The sequence below is a fragment of the Protomyctophum bolini genome, assembly GCF_963924005.1.
Source record: "Protomyctophum bolini genome assembly, chromosome: 5".
Taxonomy (NCBI): domain Eukaryota; kingdom Metazoa; phylum Chordata; class Actinopteri; order Myctophiformes; family Myctophidae; genus Protomyctophum; species Protomyctophum bolini.
The window spans coordinates 38,524,573-38,541,888 of NC_137866.1; the positions used below are offsets into that span (position 1 = coordinate 38,524,573).

At 42.5% G+C, this 17,316-nt stretch overlaps 1 protein-coding gene across 1 annotated transcript; it reads left to right on the forward strand.

The window, feature by feature from the left end:
* The first annotated feature begins 1,300 nt into the window (after positions 1–1,300).
* LOC308315608 (interleukin-17 receptor E) lies at positions 1,301–13,276 on the forward strand. Its single transcript, XM_080763681.1, has 18 exons — positions 1,301–1,575; positions 1,698–1,713; positions 1,886–1,975; positions 2,924–3,006; positions 3,091–3,165; positions 3,637–3,739; positions 4,714–4,824; positions 5,361–5,515; positions 6,509–6,577; positions 6,664–6,733; positions 7,211–7,395; positions 8,062–8,109; positions 8,295–8,340; positions 8,653–8,804; positions 9,020–9,091; positions 9,551–9,602; positions 10,887–10,994; positions 11,390–13,276. The coding sequence occupies exons 1-18, from the start codon at positions 1,486–1,488 to the stop codon at positions 12,289–12,291; spliced, it is 2,427 nt and encodes an 808-aa protein (XP_080619807.1). The 5' UTR covers positions 1,301–1,485; the 3' UTR covers positions 12,292–13,276.
* The last annotated feature ends 4,040 nt before the right edge of the window (positions 13,277–17,316 follow it).

Below are 17,316 nucleotides of genomic sequence, written 5' to 3' on the forward strand. Positions count from 1 at the left end.
GTGTAGTCCCGTTTGTTTTCTGTCTGGTGGTTGTGCTTGTGTTAGTCCCAGAACTAGCTGGCTGAGCGGACATCTTTCCAGGGATATTCACTGTCTGTGTGTGGTGAGGGCCTTTTCAGGGATTCACTGTGTGTGAGGGTCCAGTGTTGCCAACTCTCCAGTAACGGAAGTAGCTAGTGGCTCCTCGAAAAGTCGCCAAAAGTCGCCAGGGGTGGGATATGCGCGCGCGTAGCGCGCGCCGCCCCTAGCGACTTTTTTGCGTCCCTAGCGACTTTTAGGCGCCCCTTAGTGCACTTAGTTTGTATCATCTCTTCATTTGATAACACATCGTTTAAACTCATTGTAATATTAAAAAAAAACATACCTCAATTTAACTAATGTTTAGAACGCTATTTTGTTCCGATCCATACAGGAATTAGAAGGTTAATACTTTATGCATCCGAGTGTGTATTTTATTTTTTACTAGCAGACTAAACTGAGCTGCCAGTGCTTCCTCCTTTCTTGCTCTGTCGAGCTCGAGGGGCGCGTTCGGAAATACCGCACCGGAGCGCACTCGCCTAGGCAGAGCAAGAAAGGAGGAAGCACTGGTAGACAGTCTGTGCAGTGTGCACATAACCGAGCCGAGGAAGCCACTGAGCCTGCTGTGACCTGTGAGCCAGACCAGACGCGCCGACCACTTTTAGTTTTGCCAATTTCGCGGATTTGAGGCTGAGAAAAAAAAAAAAAAGATTTTATCTCTGGCGCATATCTGGCGCCTGTCAACACGATTTGTCCCCAATTCACCAGGGGAAAAAAGCTAGATTTCTCGCCAGAAGCTTTTCACTAATTCAGTCGCTAGGGGGGTCTGGAAAGAAGCTAAATATGACGACAAATCCGCTAAGTTGGCAACACTGTGAGGGTCTCTCTAGCCCACCACACACCGGCTGCGTCCCCCGCGCGGCGCCGCGCGGCGCGCACAGCCGCCTCCATTATTTTCAATGAACCTAACGCACACCGGCTCCGTCCGCCGCGCCGATAGAACACAGTTCTATTTTCAGGCGGCGCCGCGCAGCAACGCGCCGCACACGGTCGCAGACGGTGTGTGGTGGGCTTCTCTCTCTCTCTCTCTCTCTCTCTCTCTCTCTCTCTCGCTCTCTCTCGCTCGCTCTCGCTCTCGCTCTCTCTCTCTAACCCGCTCCACCCTTAGCTCCACCCATGAATTCTTTGAGAGGCGGGGCCGATTGAGGCAGGGATTTACTCAAGCGAAATTGAAATTCAAAGGAACACTACTACTACTACTACGGGGGTGCACTGCACAACATCCATGCAGAAGCCAGTGGAGTTGTGGACGCGTAGTTCGCAGCTATATAGTTTGCACTTTGCACATAAATGGACGGGATAGATGAGGTCATGTGGATGTTACATTGATATACCTGGACGAATACAAACGTGCCCAAATTGCCATAGTAGTCTTTCTCAAGTATAAAGATTCAGTATTAGCCTAAGATGTGTCCTATCAAGGAACTGTCATTCATTTTCTTCTTTTACGTGTCTCCAGTGCGATTTTTGTTTGCCTCAGATCTTTTTACATGCCACGTGAGTAGCTATAGTTACAATCCTTAAGGTCTTCAAAATTCGTCAATCTTGATTATTCAATAACCCTTACAGGTTTGTGATGTATTAATGTTTACATTGTTTTTCTCTTCCCCTCACTGTAGATGGGAAATCAAACTGGTAAATTGATTTTAATCTGATGTCTAGTGGCTCACACTGTTAGAGGAGACTGAATTATTTAGGCTATATATAGGCCTATATATTATTATTATTTATTTATTTATTTATTTATTACAATAAATGCTTTCTGTGGGATATTAATTAATGTCCCTGACTCCCTCTGTGTGACCAGGTTACAAGCACCAGCCTGTTCTGGTGCCAGAGGTGTCTGGAGATAAATTCGGAGAATGTGTCAGTGTGCATGTTTGGATGACAGCTGAAGGTACGGAGGAAATTCACACTATCCTGACCTAAATACACCTTTGAAACTGTACCAAATGTAACCCTAAGATCATTTCTCTGTCGATTATTTTTCAATGTTTCAATAATTCCAATTGGTATTGTATTTTATATAATTTGTAGGGTTGATTAGTCACATAGAACAAGGTATAACTTGTGAGGATAGCGCCCCCAAAACATTTGCCAAAATCCCCCAATATGCTTCTGTTGGTATTCACTCTCGTTTTGACTTGAGCGACCTGCCAGCATGCACCTGCTGCATGCAGAGCTGTCTGGGGTGCCGTTGTGCCAATCTTGCCTGTAAATCTCTGGAAGTTCCTCAGTGAATAAACCGGCCTGGCGGTCTTCTTGGGATGTTGTCTTCCTGGGACAGCCACTGTCTTTGACTTCAACAGTCTCATGGAACTTGGTCCCAAGCTTGGAAATGGTACCAGGGCTGACACCAAATAATGCTGCCGCGCTGCGTAACGGAACACCAGCTTCCACTATCCACTTGCCCTATTGCACAGGCTTTATCCTGGGCAAAGTGGGATGGGGGCAGGTCTTGCTGCTTGGACTGGAGCATACACAAACTCAACAAACTGAACAAGTTTGCAGGACCCATGCTCAGGTGCCAGTTACACGCCTGGCAGGTCGCTCAAAACGAGAGTGAATACCAACGGATGCATATTGGGGGATTTTGGCAAATCTTGGGCGCTACCCACACGTTTAGCTGTGTTACTCATTCCACAAATACACAATCTTTACAAGTTATACCTCGTTGTAAAGGTGACAAAACAACAATAAAAACGATATAGAATACAATACCAATTGGTATTAGTGAAATAGAAAAATTGTTAATATTTTATTTCTGAACAAGTGCACTGTTTTGTTTCATTCCTGTTTTACGTCTGGTAATTGTTATATATGAATGGCAATTGTTTTCTTCTAGACTTCCAAAAAGAATCGATGCTAGAAATCGATGCAGAATCGCAGTACAGGAAATTCACCATTCAAAGGACAAAGAATAGGAAGGTTTGTCCTGCTCTAGATCATAATGCAATATAGGGAGAAACACACGTTGCTCTCACTTAGGCTACTTCTTCTTTTGTGTTTTAGGTTATTAGGGTTATGGGCAATGCGAGGAGAAAGAAGGTCCATTGTCAAGAACCTGGTGGAAACAACTTGGCTGTGGTAATATTTATTATTTATTTTTTCTTTCCTTTTTTCAAATGACCATCTCAGGTCCCTTATAACCTCGCCTCACCAGGCTTTCCACCTCGGAGGAAAGCCTGCATGGTCTCTGTTACAAAAGTGCCGTGTGAACCGGTCTGGAACGCATTATATCGTTACGTCATGTAGTATTGTTTTGTAGTCATTAGGCAGGAACAATCAAATGGAACTTCCTTTTTCCTCAAACTGGAAGAATAACAATAAAAGCTTTTATTGAGAAAAATCGGTTTGAGGGAAAAGGAAGTTCCGGAAGATTGATGACTACAAAACAATACTACAACATGACGTAGCGATATCATCCGCTCCCGACCGGTTCATGAATCCGAAATTGAATGGTGCCCTTGATCTTGAATCTTGAATCTAGGTCCCTAATCATGTTGATGGAGATGATAATGATGAAGATGTGACTCTATTCTTTTTTTCTCATTGCAGTGGAAACTGGTTTATAATTGTGTTGACGTGGATTTTGGGAACAGAATTGATGTGGTGTTCACAACTGGGTCAGGGAGACAACAAGGAAGTTACAAAGTATCAGGTAGTGATTTACTGTATGTGTGCTTCTTAACCCTCCATTGGCTCCCGGTCGCTGCCCTCACACTGTACAAAACTCTGATGCTGGCATTCAAAGCAACCAAAGGTATGGCACCGCCATTACTTGCAAGTCTGATCGCACCCTACAAACCCCCCTGAGTGCTCAGATCTGCCGACGCAGGGAAGCTGGAAGTACCTTCGCTAAAAATGCTGGGACAACGCTCCTCACACGCCCCAAACCTTTCTCCCTTCTGGCTCCAAAACTATGGAATGCACTTCCCATTGCAATCAGAACTACAGATTCACTCCCAATCTTCCGCCGCAGTCTGAAAACGCACCTCTTCAGACTCCATCTTAGCCGTAGTACTTGCCCTAGCCTCGACCTCCTACAGGCGTATGCAAAGGCTCAACTTATGTAACTTAATAGGGAATTCACACTGAGACGGACTGAATCCGTTTCATTGGAACCGTTTCCGAATACGGTTGCCTGGTCCCCGATGGCCATGATTCACATTGCCCGAGATTCAACAGCTCACCGGGTACACTTGCATAACACACTTTAATCCTCCAGTTGACGGTGTGCTTGATGGCTGGCGCGCACGGACACTGACAATCAACTGTGCGACATTGTCTCAAATAAATTCAGACACACTGCATTGCATTGCCTCTTTGGCTCTTTGCCGTTATACTACTATACTGTCAGCCTGCCTGCTATTCACTGTGTCAGTCAGTTCTGTGCTCCAGTGTCGTGTTTGATATTAGTTTGCTATGGATTCTACTTTAGCATTATTATTATTTTGTTTTACTAATGAGAGAGAGAGAGAGAGAGAGAGAGGGGGGGGGGGGGGGGGGGGGGGGGGGGGGGGGGGAATTGCACCACTCAGTTCACACGTGTGTGATTTTTTTGTAGACTCTTGGCTCGTCGACTAGAGATTATGTCACGTTCTTAAAAAAAAAACAGTCCACTTCCTTCTTTAGGTACGCATGCATTCACATTGGAACGATCCGTATCTGAATACACTTCAACGGTCCAGAGACCCGCCCCCCATGCGGTCCCGGGGAGGGTTGGGCGATCCGCTCCCGGGAACGGTACGCATCATTCACACTACCACAACATCTGCCAAGTGGTCCCGAGTGCGGACCCTGGACCATAGTGTGAATTCCCTATAAATAGCGTTTTATGTAGACTTGGATAGCAGTTTATGTAGACCTATAGCATTTTATGTAAACGGCACTATATAGTATATGCATAGCTTTAGTTTCATTATATTCCACTGTTACGATTCACGATACTTTGCTTAATGTTGCTTAATGTAAATCGCTCTGGATTAAGAGCGTCTGATAAATGTCTAAATTGTAAATTGTAATTGTACATTTTTAACCACTTACTGTAAGTGTAAACCCTATACTTAGTGGTACGGTCCGGGGTGCCCCAGGGCTCTAGTCTATACTAGGTCCACTAGTATAGCCGATGTACAGTATCAACAGATACGCGTTATGGCAGATCTGCTATTTTTTGCCAAATGGGTCTTCTTTTATGATATTATTTCCTCGTTGAACCACAAACCACAACACAAGGATATGCAAAACAAACAAGTTACATGTGACAACTCAATGGGTTTCAGATCCAGTGCCAGAATTCCATCTGTCTGTGGATCGGCGGTCTAGATGTGTCAATGTGACCATTCAACCGGGACACAGAGAGGACTCAGTGGAGACCCGTTTGTGTTACAAAGGATGGGATGTCTGCGAGTCTGTGTCGTCTTCTAGTGATATTACAGTGAGTATCAATTGTGAAGTGAGTAAGTGTGTGTAATTGTATGTGTACTGTAAGCACATGCAATGTATTTGGATATGCACATGTGTTTGTGTACAAAAGGCACAGATGGATTCAATTTCACGATCATTGTGTGACCTTCATAGACTCCCGGGGCATAACAATCACCAAATCAATGATGACTGTCTGTCTGAGACCACTGTACTGTACAATGCAAAAATAATCGCGTTGATGCCATCAAACAGCCATTCTTACACATTTCTGTTTACACAAACGAACAAACAATTACCGGTAGTTTAAAATCTTACAGACTACTTCGCGTTTGGAGAATAATAACTTCCCCAGGCAGCAGTTGAAATACTTTGCTGAGTAGTGTGTATTATGTTTTTAAATTTTATTTGTTTGTTTGTTTGTTTTTAAGTTATAATAATGGCAGTTAGAAGACATTGAAACTATTCTTTTGCATTGGTCTTCCTTCTCATTGCTTTTGCATTGGACTTTGGCCTCCTTGGGATCCGTGTCACTGACACTGCATTTCTTACAAAATGATCTCTACATTAATTAATGAGTCTTTTCATGTTTTGCTGAAACCATCGCATTGAATGACTGGGGAAACCCCCTATGCCAACTTGGCATAGGAAGCCCACTTCCTTGTATTTCGCTAACCAACAGTGCAGAGGCGCGCCGGCCGCTCCAAATTTGGTGACGTCAGTTTTCTCCGCTGTTTTCTACCGGGGAGAGGAGGGGTGGAGGCTGGCAGGGGCGGGTGCTGAGGTACCAGTGAACCAATAGGATCCACCGCCTGTTTTCAACCGGCACCCACCCCTCTAGACCAGGAACCACACAGGCTGTCACGAAAGTGACCTTTACAACAAAAAGTACCTGAAGGACACTTCCGTGTATGCTGGCATACAGTAGCTTGTGCGTGCGTGCGCGGAAAATGTTACTGGAGGAAGATCTTTCTGTTTTACATACACTGGCGCTTTTTCCCCCCAGATTGACCCGTTGAAGTCTCTCTCTGCCATTTTCAACTTCACTTACCTCCTACCCTGTGTCTGCGTAGAGGTGAGATCCGTTCCCCTATAGCCACATGTCTGTGTTATTGCCAATGAGAGACAGCCCTGCATTTACATGCTTGTCTTTGCGTCCAGGCGTATTTCACTTCAATTCAAGACGCCAAGCGACGGCAACGGTGCCCATTTCAAAATGACACTCTATTAGGTGAGTGTGAGACATGCCTTGTGTTTTGTCTGAGACTGTTAACTACCCTAGTGGAGAGCTTTGTTAATCCCACAGTCCAACTGATGGCTGTTCAGATCATAGACATATAATATCTATGGTTCAGATGTTCATGATGAGAGCTCGGTGGGAGCTCATCTTAGGGTGTATTTCTTGCTCTAAACTAAATATTTCCCCAAAAAATAAAATCTTCCCCCAAAACAGCTGCAGCTGAGCTTGTAGATCAGCTAGACAAGACACACTCTTCATTGTGCTCCCTCAAAACAGCTCTTAAGTTAAGTCATAGGGCCCATAATGTCATAATTATGTCGAAGTATACAATAAGCCGGCATTGATTTACTTTTGCATGACACTGTCATTCTGCAAAGTATAAAACAGGGCATTAATAGGAAGAAAACATGAAAAGATAGAATGTGGATATACAATGTGTTGATAATGTGTTAACATTTGTGTTTGCAGATGTTAGGGATGTGTGGCGTTCCAGTATAGTCAAACCTTATGAGTCAGTGGTAAGCTGGATCTCCAAGTGTCCATCCAGCTACTTGCCCTCTGCCGCCCTCTGCTGGAAGCACCATGAAACACACCTCTGCACACCCATCCTCAACTCAACGCTTGATGTGATACAAGAAGACCAAAAAGTCCCGGTGAGTGAGATGGTTCAAGTTTCATCTTATTTGTCATTTACATCAAAAGTTTTCTAAATCATGACAATTTTCTGAAAGATTTGAGGCACATTTTAACGATTTTTCAAAAACAGCAGACCTACAAGTTGAACTTGTAGGTCTGCTATTTTTTTTCAATAGCTAAAGTATAACATAATGCTTTAAAACACCAAAAGGGGTTCCCACCCACTTAATACAACCGAACATGTGTACTAGTGATAGCCATAATTCGGAGGAGAGAGACGAGTATTATCTGGTAAGATAATGTTTTATACTTACAATTTACAATTTAGGCATTTAGCAGACGCTCTTAATCCAGAGCGATTTACATTAAGCGAGAACAAAAAAGCATGGGAATACATCACATAAAAACATTTATCATGAAACATGCGTAAGCTAAGAAAGTAACAGTGGAATATCTATATAATGAAACTATACATATAAACTATACATCTATACTACTATGCTATACATATGTACTATGACGTGCTATGACTACATATAATGCACTTATGCTGTCTACATAACATGCTATAAGTCTGTATCAAATGCTATCTAAGTCTACTTCTCTGCTGTCGGGGAAAAAAACACCCAACTCCAAAATGTTAATTGTTTAGTTTTTTTTTTAAATCTCCCTGTCTCCTCCAGAAATATAACATATCTGCTGTAGACAAGCACCCTCAGATGTGTGTGCAGGTGAGGACCTTGTGTGTGTGTGTGTGTGTGTGTGTGTGTGTGTGTGTGTGTGTGTGTGTGTGTGTGTGTGTGTGTGTGTGTGTGTGTGGTAGTACCTTGGTATAGGAGTGAATGTGTATGAATGGGCTATTTTATTTATTCTTATCACTCATGATGACGCTTAACTCTGTCCTCCATTTTTGTAGTTCTATCTGCAGGGAAGCTATGACACTCGATGCCTTTTCCAGTATGGTGAGTTCAATGCTGCAATCTTTTTGTTTTTGTTAACTCTCACATTTGGCCCTATAAGTCATCCCCTCACAAACAACCAGCGATGCCAGAAGTTCCCAAAAGTCGGGACCTATTAGAGAGATTAGACGTTTGCCCAAGACCCAGACTAATGAAAATAGCATATCGAACTTGCGCCGCGTTGTATGCTTGTAAATTGGATATGTACAGTATGTACTATGTATTTATTTATTGTTTTAAAATGTATTTATATAAATAAATATTTCTGTGGGAAACGGTGAGCTATACTCTCTCTCTCTGTTCTCTGTCCTATAGATGCGCCTCAGTGGGACACACATATTGGAGCTGGTAGGCAGAGGGTGCTTGTGTATCTCACCTCCTCCATGGCAGCCAAGTACTCTGCCCAGCTCTGTGTCCTGAGTGAGCTGGGGTGCAATCCAAGAGGACATGTTTACTCAGTGAAAATGGTACATCTGTGTGCAATGCATGCCTGTGTGTTAGGGGGGATGTCAAAAGTTGTCAAACATTTTTAAATATAGGAAAAATACAATCGAGAGAGAGAGAGAGCATTGTGAGAAAAGATTCATGTGCAGATACAGTAGACAGGCTAAATTCCTGTTATATTACGGTATATTTCTCCAAACAGGCAAATGAGTGACAGCTCCTTTGGTGTGTTTTACAGGAAGGGGGTGCAGCCGAGACACAGTTCGATGTGCCTATTGAAGGACTGCCTCTTGAGAAGACGTGTGTGCAGGTAGAGTCATGTCATAAAGCCGTGCAGGCCAGGGCTTTTCGTGCCTTTTCTTTTCATTAGTGTGGTTGCTGTAGGCAACACACTACTGTTCTAGGTTTGAGAACTTCAATGAATGTTTTTTGTAACCTTTTCTGTAATCCCAAAAGGCAAAATTCTGTCCCTTTTATGATTGGACATTATATTGTCCAATCATAAAAGGGACAGAAGTGACATCACAACTTGTAATAATAAATGACAAGACGTAATTCATCAAGAACAGAATTTTCTAGTATAAACCCATAAATTAATTACAAGTGTGCAAATGGCTTCCCACAGAAGCCATTTGAAGAAGTACGAATACATGAAAACGAAAACATGAAAAATTCAAGACAGCATTTGCGGCTTACTTCAGTGCAACCACACTTTCCCAGAATTGCCCCTTTCTAGTTTTAACATTTTCTTGATGCTGTGAATTTGCAGGTGTGGCAGTCGGATCCGGCTATGCATGGGAGAAGAATACTGTGCCTTGACAGTGAGTTTATCTACTAGATCAGGGGTTTTCAACTGACGGTGAACCAGAGACCACCACCCTGACTAAGAATTAACCTGGGGACCACTGAACCTGTAGTGTTGGGTGGGGATATGGGCATGGTGTGGGGGGGAAATATTACAGAAACTCCAGCACAGTCTTCAAATGCAAATAAAAAGGTTTAATGGGAACGTTTTGGTTCAACTTTGCATTGGAGTTTATTTTTTCCTCAGTGCGTTGGTCCCTCGTTTGGTCTTCTCCTATACATACCTGACACCTTTGTAGGTGTGCAAGACACTGGCTTTTAATAGTGGTTTAAAGGCTTAATTTAATTTGCTGCACAATACTACTCATAACGAATTCAATTAAGCCCTTAATAGTCATTACCGTAATTGTACTGAGATATGCTAGTGGTCTAAAGCTCAAAAAAGATTGAGAGCCACTGATCAATTCCTGTCCCATGTTACCCTTATTCTGACTCTGAACCTTCTATATTAAACTCATGTTAACTGCAACTTATGTATGAGCGAGCAGACACATGCAATTGATTCTGGGCACATACCGGTAATAATGGTGTCTCAACCAGGCAATCCGGTACAGTTTTCCTTGAGATTCTAACTCCCTTTTCTGTGGAAGTTCTGACAACATTGACATGTCATCATGCGTCACTAGTAGTCGATAAAAAAATAAACATTACTAAATGCATGGTCAGGGACTTCCATGTGGCCGACCCCACACACCACACTCGCTTTTACTGGTTTCTCTAACATACACATACGGGTGTGTGCACACACAAGCTCTCCAGTCGTGGACAAAGTACTCAAACCCCAGTACTTGAGTCAAAGTATACACAGTATATATTCTTTCAAAAATTACTCGACTACAAGCTCACAATATGCATCGTTTGTGAGCTTGTAGATCACCTATTTTCAGTATTATATACCGTAGTAATTTTTTTTAAAGGCTTAAGAGTTCAAAGTACAATATTTGTCTTTGAAATTTAGTTCAATGAAAGATGTATTAAAAAATAAATGATAATAGTATGTATATGTCTTATACTGTATGGCTTGATGAATTGAATACAGGGCCACATTGGAAACAAGCCCTCTGGGATTTTTGTGTTATCCTTTTAACATTTATTATTGTGTTTGCAATAATAAAATATTCAATAAATCAAACAACTGCATACATACATACATACTGTACATACATACATACATACTGTAGTCGTGTATACATGCTGCCAAAAGCATACAGTAATATTGCATTCTTTCTGTTTAACTGTAGCCACACACAGAAGATGTGGTATGTTTGGAGTGGCAGCCTTGGCGTTTGCAGTTACTCTGGCACTGTCGGGAATCATTGTATGCCACGTGACGAGGAAAGGAGTTTCAGGTCAGGTCCAGTTGCTTCCTTGATATAGTTCATTGTATAAGCATCAACACTCTTTGACAACGTTAAGCCTCTTATTACATACATAAATCAAGTTGTTTGTTGACCCTGGCTTGGTTCCAACATCAAAAACTTCCATTTAAGAGGAGTATTACTGGTTGATTATCAACCTGTGGCGGTTACCATGTCAGCTTGGTTACAACTCTTCATCCAACCATCTAAATAAAAGGGAAAACTTTAATACAGTAACATGTTATACAGGGATATTTTGCAATAGCTGTAATGAATGAGAAAAGTAAGTACTTTTAAGTCAAATAAAAAATTAAGCAAAATGTCTTTCTTTCTTTCTTTCCTACCATTCTCCCATCTATTCTACATGCCTGCCTTTCAACCCCTAGGTTGGCTGTCTGCCCACAGGCCAGTGTTGTTGGTATCCTCCTCCGACCAGACTTCCCACGTGTCTGCTGTGTGTGTGTTAGCCTCCATCCTGCAAGGGGAGGTGTGCAGCACGGTACGCATGGCCCAGTGGGCCCACAGCTCCGTCAGAGGAGCTAGGAGTGCTGCGGGGGCTGCAGCAGTGGCAGACCTGGGCCCGCTCCCCTGGCTGTATGGACAGTGGGAAGCAGTACGCAAATCAGAGGGGAAGGTGCTGATTGTCTGGAGTCCTGAAGCCAAGGAGTACTATGAAAGGTGGAGAGGGGAGAGCAGTAAAGTGGATAGAAATGAGAGAGGAAAAGAACGGGAGAATATGAACGAGGAGTCGCAGGAGGATTGGAAACTTAAAGGGAAGAGGATAGGAAAGGGAAGAAAACAGAAAGGCAATGGGCAGCAAGGTTCTGATGGGATGGAGATCCCACTGAGTGAGCCGTCTTCAGTGACAGAGCCAGTGTTCAAAGCCGCCATGGCCAGCCTACAGGGGGCACTTCAAGAGCAAGGCAAGGACCACGGAGTTGCCTTTGTGTACTTCCAGGGCCTTGGTCACAGTAGGGACATCCCTAAGGACCTCAGACATGTCCCTCGATATTGCTTACCACAGGACTTTAGGGGTCTGATACAGGAGTTAGGTGGTACAGTGAGAGAACCTCAAAGTGGAAAATTGGGATGGCACTGCTGGCCCCAACTCCTCTCCAAAATATTGTCACTATGGTTGGCCCGACGACTGGCCCACAGGCTACGGAATTTGCTGCGTCAGACACAGGCTCAAAGAACGAAAGTGCAAAGGCAGAGACTCGAGTCGCCACTGTTAGCCGATATGACAACACCAGAGGCTGAGCAAGAGCAGGAACCTCTTCACGTGTAACCGTGCAGGGTGGTGGCGCTCGAGTCTCAGATTTCACCTAACTGGTCAGGACACACTTTTGTCCAGGATGGAACATGAGGAAAGGGTCATGTTGCACCGTAAGCAACTCAGAAACACTGTCTCAGTCGAGCTTCACCCAGTCCATCTACTTGTTTTGCGTATTGATGTATATGTAAATGTAATATTTACCTGTGATGCTTGTAGTTTATGGCCACCAACAGAGTCTCTTTATGTGATGTGCTTTCCACTGAAGCCACACTGCAACACCTGTCTTATCACTCACCTCTATAAAGAAACTATGGCTGCAATTATTGATTATTAATAATTATAAATAAAAAGAATTACAAATCGAATAATCATGTTAATTTATATAAATAAATTAATCGGTGAAGAACAATAATAATCTATAATCGAATCGATTAGTCTGATTAGCCACTTAAACCATACAAGGTTATCATGCAGAATTGTGAAAATAGCAGATCTACAAGCTCAGAAAGATGCTGGTAGATCTAATATTTTTGCTGCTGCATCTAAAAACAAACATTGATTATTTCCATTCAAATAATTATTGTATGACAAATTATTAATTAATCATCAAGTAAAATGTAAGTAAATGTCATGATGTGGTGATGATGATGATGGTGTTGAAGAAATGTCCAAATCTTTCATATCTTATGTATTTTGTATATTTCTATGTATTGTAGGCTATGTAATGTATGCAACATCATGCAGCTCAGAGGAAGTGTGGTACAGTGTTGTGACGGTTATGTTAGTTAACAAAATGTATCAAATGTGTATACAAATAACAACTAGGATTAATGTTTACCTGCCTCCCAGTTACTTTGTTGGATTACTTTTCTTTGCACTATATTTATGTGACCACTTATACCCTGTCGTTTGTTGACTAGGGTTCATGCCTTTTACTATGACCCTGCACTTGTACGTCACTCTGGAGTGTCTGCTAAAGGCCTCAATTGTAATCCTGTGTGACAAGTCATGAATATGTTTATAAACAAAATGCAGGTTTTGAACACATTATCAGTCTTCCACTTTATTGGTACGATTTTATTGGACTTATATATTTGGTTGTGCTTGCCATGGTTATGGCCATTAGCACCATAATGAACAAAACAACTAATAAATAAACTAATAACTATTAAAAAGCCTAACAAAAATGACTCATTGTCAAGCAACACTATTCAACAAAGTACAAACAAGAACATGTTGATTGACTATTAATAACTGATGTTTTTACTGGAAAACATGATGCAACTTGACCAACGTCATGTTTTCCAGTTGAAGATCTTTTATTTTTGAGTGGTGCAACCACTCCCTTACGGATGTGTGTGGGTGGGTGGCTGGGTGCATCTGAGCACAAAAACAGCATGGTTGTTTTTCACCACCTGTGTGCAACAAGTGAAACAGATGTATGAATGGATGTATGAATTAACCCTTTTTCTTTGTGCTCAGATTTATTCATATCTCAGTGTTGGTCTGCTCACTCGAAACCCAGTATTATTCAAATATCATAAGTAGTAATTACACAGTCAGAACAACTTTTACTTTGCTACTTGAGCCACATAACAGATAGTGATCTGGGAGTTTTTCTGCTTGAATGGTATTTACGAACAACAGACTTGGAAAAGCACCTGCCAAGAGATAGTTTGTTCCCCAAAAGTCAGATATTGTGGTTTGTCACCCACCCACCACGTCAAGATATGTACAGTGCTCAAAATGTCTTCATAATGTTAACAGACATTTCCTCCTTTTAATCTACTGTACTTTCAAATATTACCTGCACCTTCTTCCCATGATTAACTGTTGTACATAAAAAACATGTTTGCGTTCCTGTAACATGTTTTCTTTTATGGGGTGGAGTAGTTAGCCCCACGCCCAACCCCCAACCTGGAGGGCCAGGTGCTGCTTTTCAACCAACCAAGCCAGACCAAGAAACACTTGGCGGCGTGACCTAGATGCAGATGTGAAGAGATCTGGCCATACATGGGGACAGCTGGAGAAAATGGCCCAGGACCGGGATGCCTGGAGAGCTCTTGTTCGTGGCCTATGCCCAAGGTTGGGCGATAGGCGTAAGTAAGTAATAAAAAACATGATCCTTATTTTAGGCTAACTTTGAGGCCAAACTTCAACTTTTTGTTCTGTACTTTAGGTGTAATTTCTATGATACATACCTTAAATCTGGCTTTTCAACATTCACTTCCAACTTACAGTTGAGCAGTTGAGCAAGTGACGGTGCAACTGGCTGAGCCAGAACCAAATAGCTAGCTGCATGTCAACACCACAACAATTTTCATAGTCATAGTGGAACCTGATTCAGAGCCCATGGCATGCAGTTGTTTTTTTATACCTATTAACACAGGCTAGCCAAGTGTCCTCTCTTGACTTAAATCACTTAAAATGGTAAATGGTGCATATATACAGCACCTTTATCCAAGGTGCTTTACATAGATTGTGCATTACATTCACCCATTCACACACACTCTCACACACACACACACACACACACACACACACACACACACACACACATACATTCATACACCGATGACAGAGGAAACCATGCAAGGCACCAACCAGCACATTGGGAGCAATTAGGGGTTCAGTCAGTGTCTTGCTCAAGGACACTTCGACACTAACTCTGGGGGAGCCCGGATTCGAACTGGCAACCTTTCAGGGTTACCATCCAGCCTCAGTCTCTACCCCTCTACCCTTAAGCTTCCAAGCAGGGGGTGCTCTGTTGCTGGTTATGTATTGTGGTCTCAGATAATGTTAACCTTAGACAATATCCACAGAAGAATATCAGAAATGTTTTTCCTCACCTCTTCTCCTCCGTTGAGTGACACATTCTGCTTGAACTCTAGATAAGCTCACTCAAGTGATCTTATCTATCATTATTATATTTATTTATTATTATTATTATTTTTTTACCCTTTTTCTCCCCAACTTAGTCTTTGACTGACCTCTGGCAGTGTTATTCGTGTGATCTGGGAGGTTGAAAATGAAATGCCAAAGGCTTAAAATGTCTGCAGAATTTCCTGATTGTGTGTTAAATACAATCGCAACCATGTACAAGAGTGTTTAAATGTTTGATGCCTTGTTGTTTGCTCAGATATGCCTATGAAATGTCTATATTGTGTTCAAATTTGATTTGATTTTCATGTTCTTTCATTGTGTTTTATGTTTTGTAGTGGAGTAAGTCCTTGTGTCCAAGACAAATTACTGTGAGGTTAGTACATTGACAAGACGTTGAAGATGAAGTGATTAGGACCACACAGACAGGATGATCTTCTCATGCTGCAGCTGCACTGCAGGCTGGAAAGTCACTCACCTGTGCATATCGACAATTGCATCGCAAAGTATACACAAGAAATTAACAGACCGAGGAGAATAGTAGACAGTAGACTGGAATACTCTGTGGGAAGTGAAAAATGGGTTTGCATGATTTCAGTCAGACAACTCACGAATAGATTTACCCATATGTATTGAATACATGAGAATACATGTACAGTACATGTGATATTGAACTTGGCGTTCGGCTCTGCTGCATTTTCTCCCTGCTCGGCACAATTAAACACCATTCTGAAATATTAATGGAGATAGATATACAATAAACCACCATGGGGAACATAAATACAGAGCCCACCGGTGGTGCTGGGGTGGTGGTGGGAGCAAACATCACATAACAACCAGGAACCATATGCAGAGGAAGGCAGGAAGAGTATGCAGACTGGTGAGCTTAAGTAGCCCACCCAATTGGTCAGCTGACTGTCACATCAGCGAATGACATGTGGGACTTGCACACACTTACACAACCACATAGTAATGCAGCTTGTTAACCCCTTGAGTATAGTATGCGCCTTTGAGTATGGCATGAACCCCCTTGAGTATGTCTGACTGAACTAACTCTGCAGGCTACGCTCCATTTATAATGAGGCAGCCTGGCTGTCACTGACTGACTGTACATCAGTCAATGTGACACAATCAGGACATTTCATTTTCAAATTCTTCCAGATCACGCACAACACTGAAGCATCCAGTTTTCACTCCCAGAGGTTGCCTACTAAGATACCACACCTTGCTCTGGTCAGTGCATGGTTCGAAAGACAAGTAACACATACACGGGTGTGTAACACTCTTATCATCATACATCATCTCATTCCGGCCAATCACAATTTGCGTCCACACTTTTATCTTCAATATTTGAGTTTACACAATGTTTGTGTTTACATTCATTGTCGACTCAATGGCATTCAATAATATAATGGACTCACAGCTAATCCCATAGAAGTGGTCACCGTGATTTGTATAGCACTTTAAATTATACTCTTATCTTAAAAGAGCAGCTAGAAAATAGAAAGATGTAGGTGGCAGTGCAGTTAAGTAATGTTTAACTATATGAAAACTGACCAGCGTCTGCAGAGGTCAGGGATCTGACCTCTGCAGACTCTGGGACTTTGGAGACCACAAGACTGATGATGTCATAATAACTACATTGAATCAGGCCGTGCGTGATTCAGTGGGATATATATATTTATATATATATTTTTTTTTTACATGGTGTATGAGAATATAATCTATTTGCTTATTTTACTGTCCAATGACATGGGCGAACGGCGAAGTTATTGTGGAACATATCCAATGTATAGGCTACTACAAATTTCTCATGTGAACAAAGGGACCCCCACAAAACCACCTCAAACATATAGGCACACACACGCGCCAGAGCCATAGAGTAAGACAGTTACTCCGTTCACATGGGGCCATGCAGTCTAATGGCGAGTCTATGGGCTCGCGGGAGTACATGATCGAACCACTTAGGCCTACGTAAGTAACCGGGCTGTTTTCGGCCGCCTCAATGTCGCAACTCTGCCTATAGCCTACTCTAGGCTCTGACGCGCGTGCCCATGTGCCCAAAATCTGCCTGCGCACATGTCCCCTCTTCTGAGGTTTGGGCACGTCACTCGTCACACGTGCCCCCTCAGTGCTCTCTGCACGACCCTGACCTGT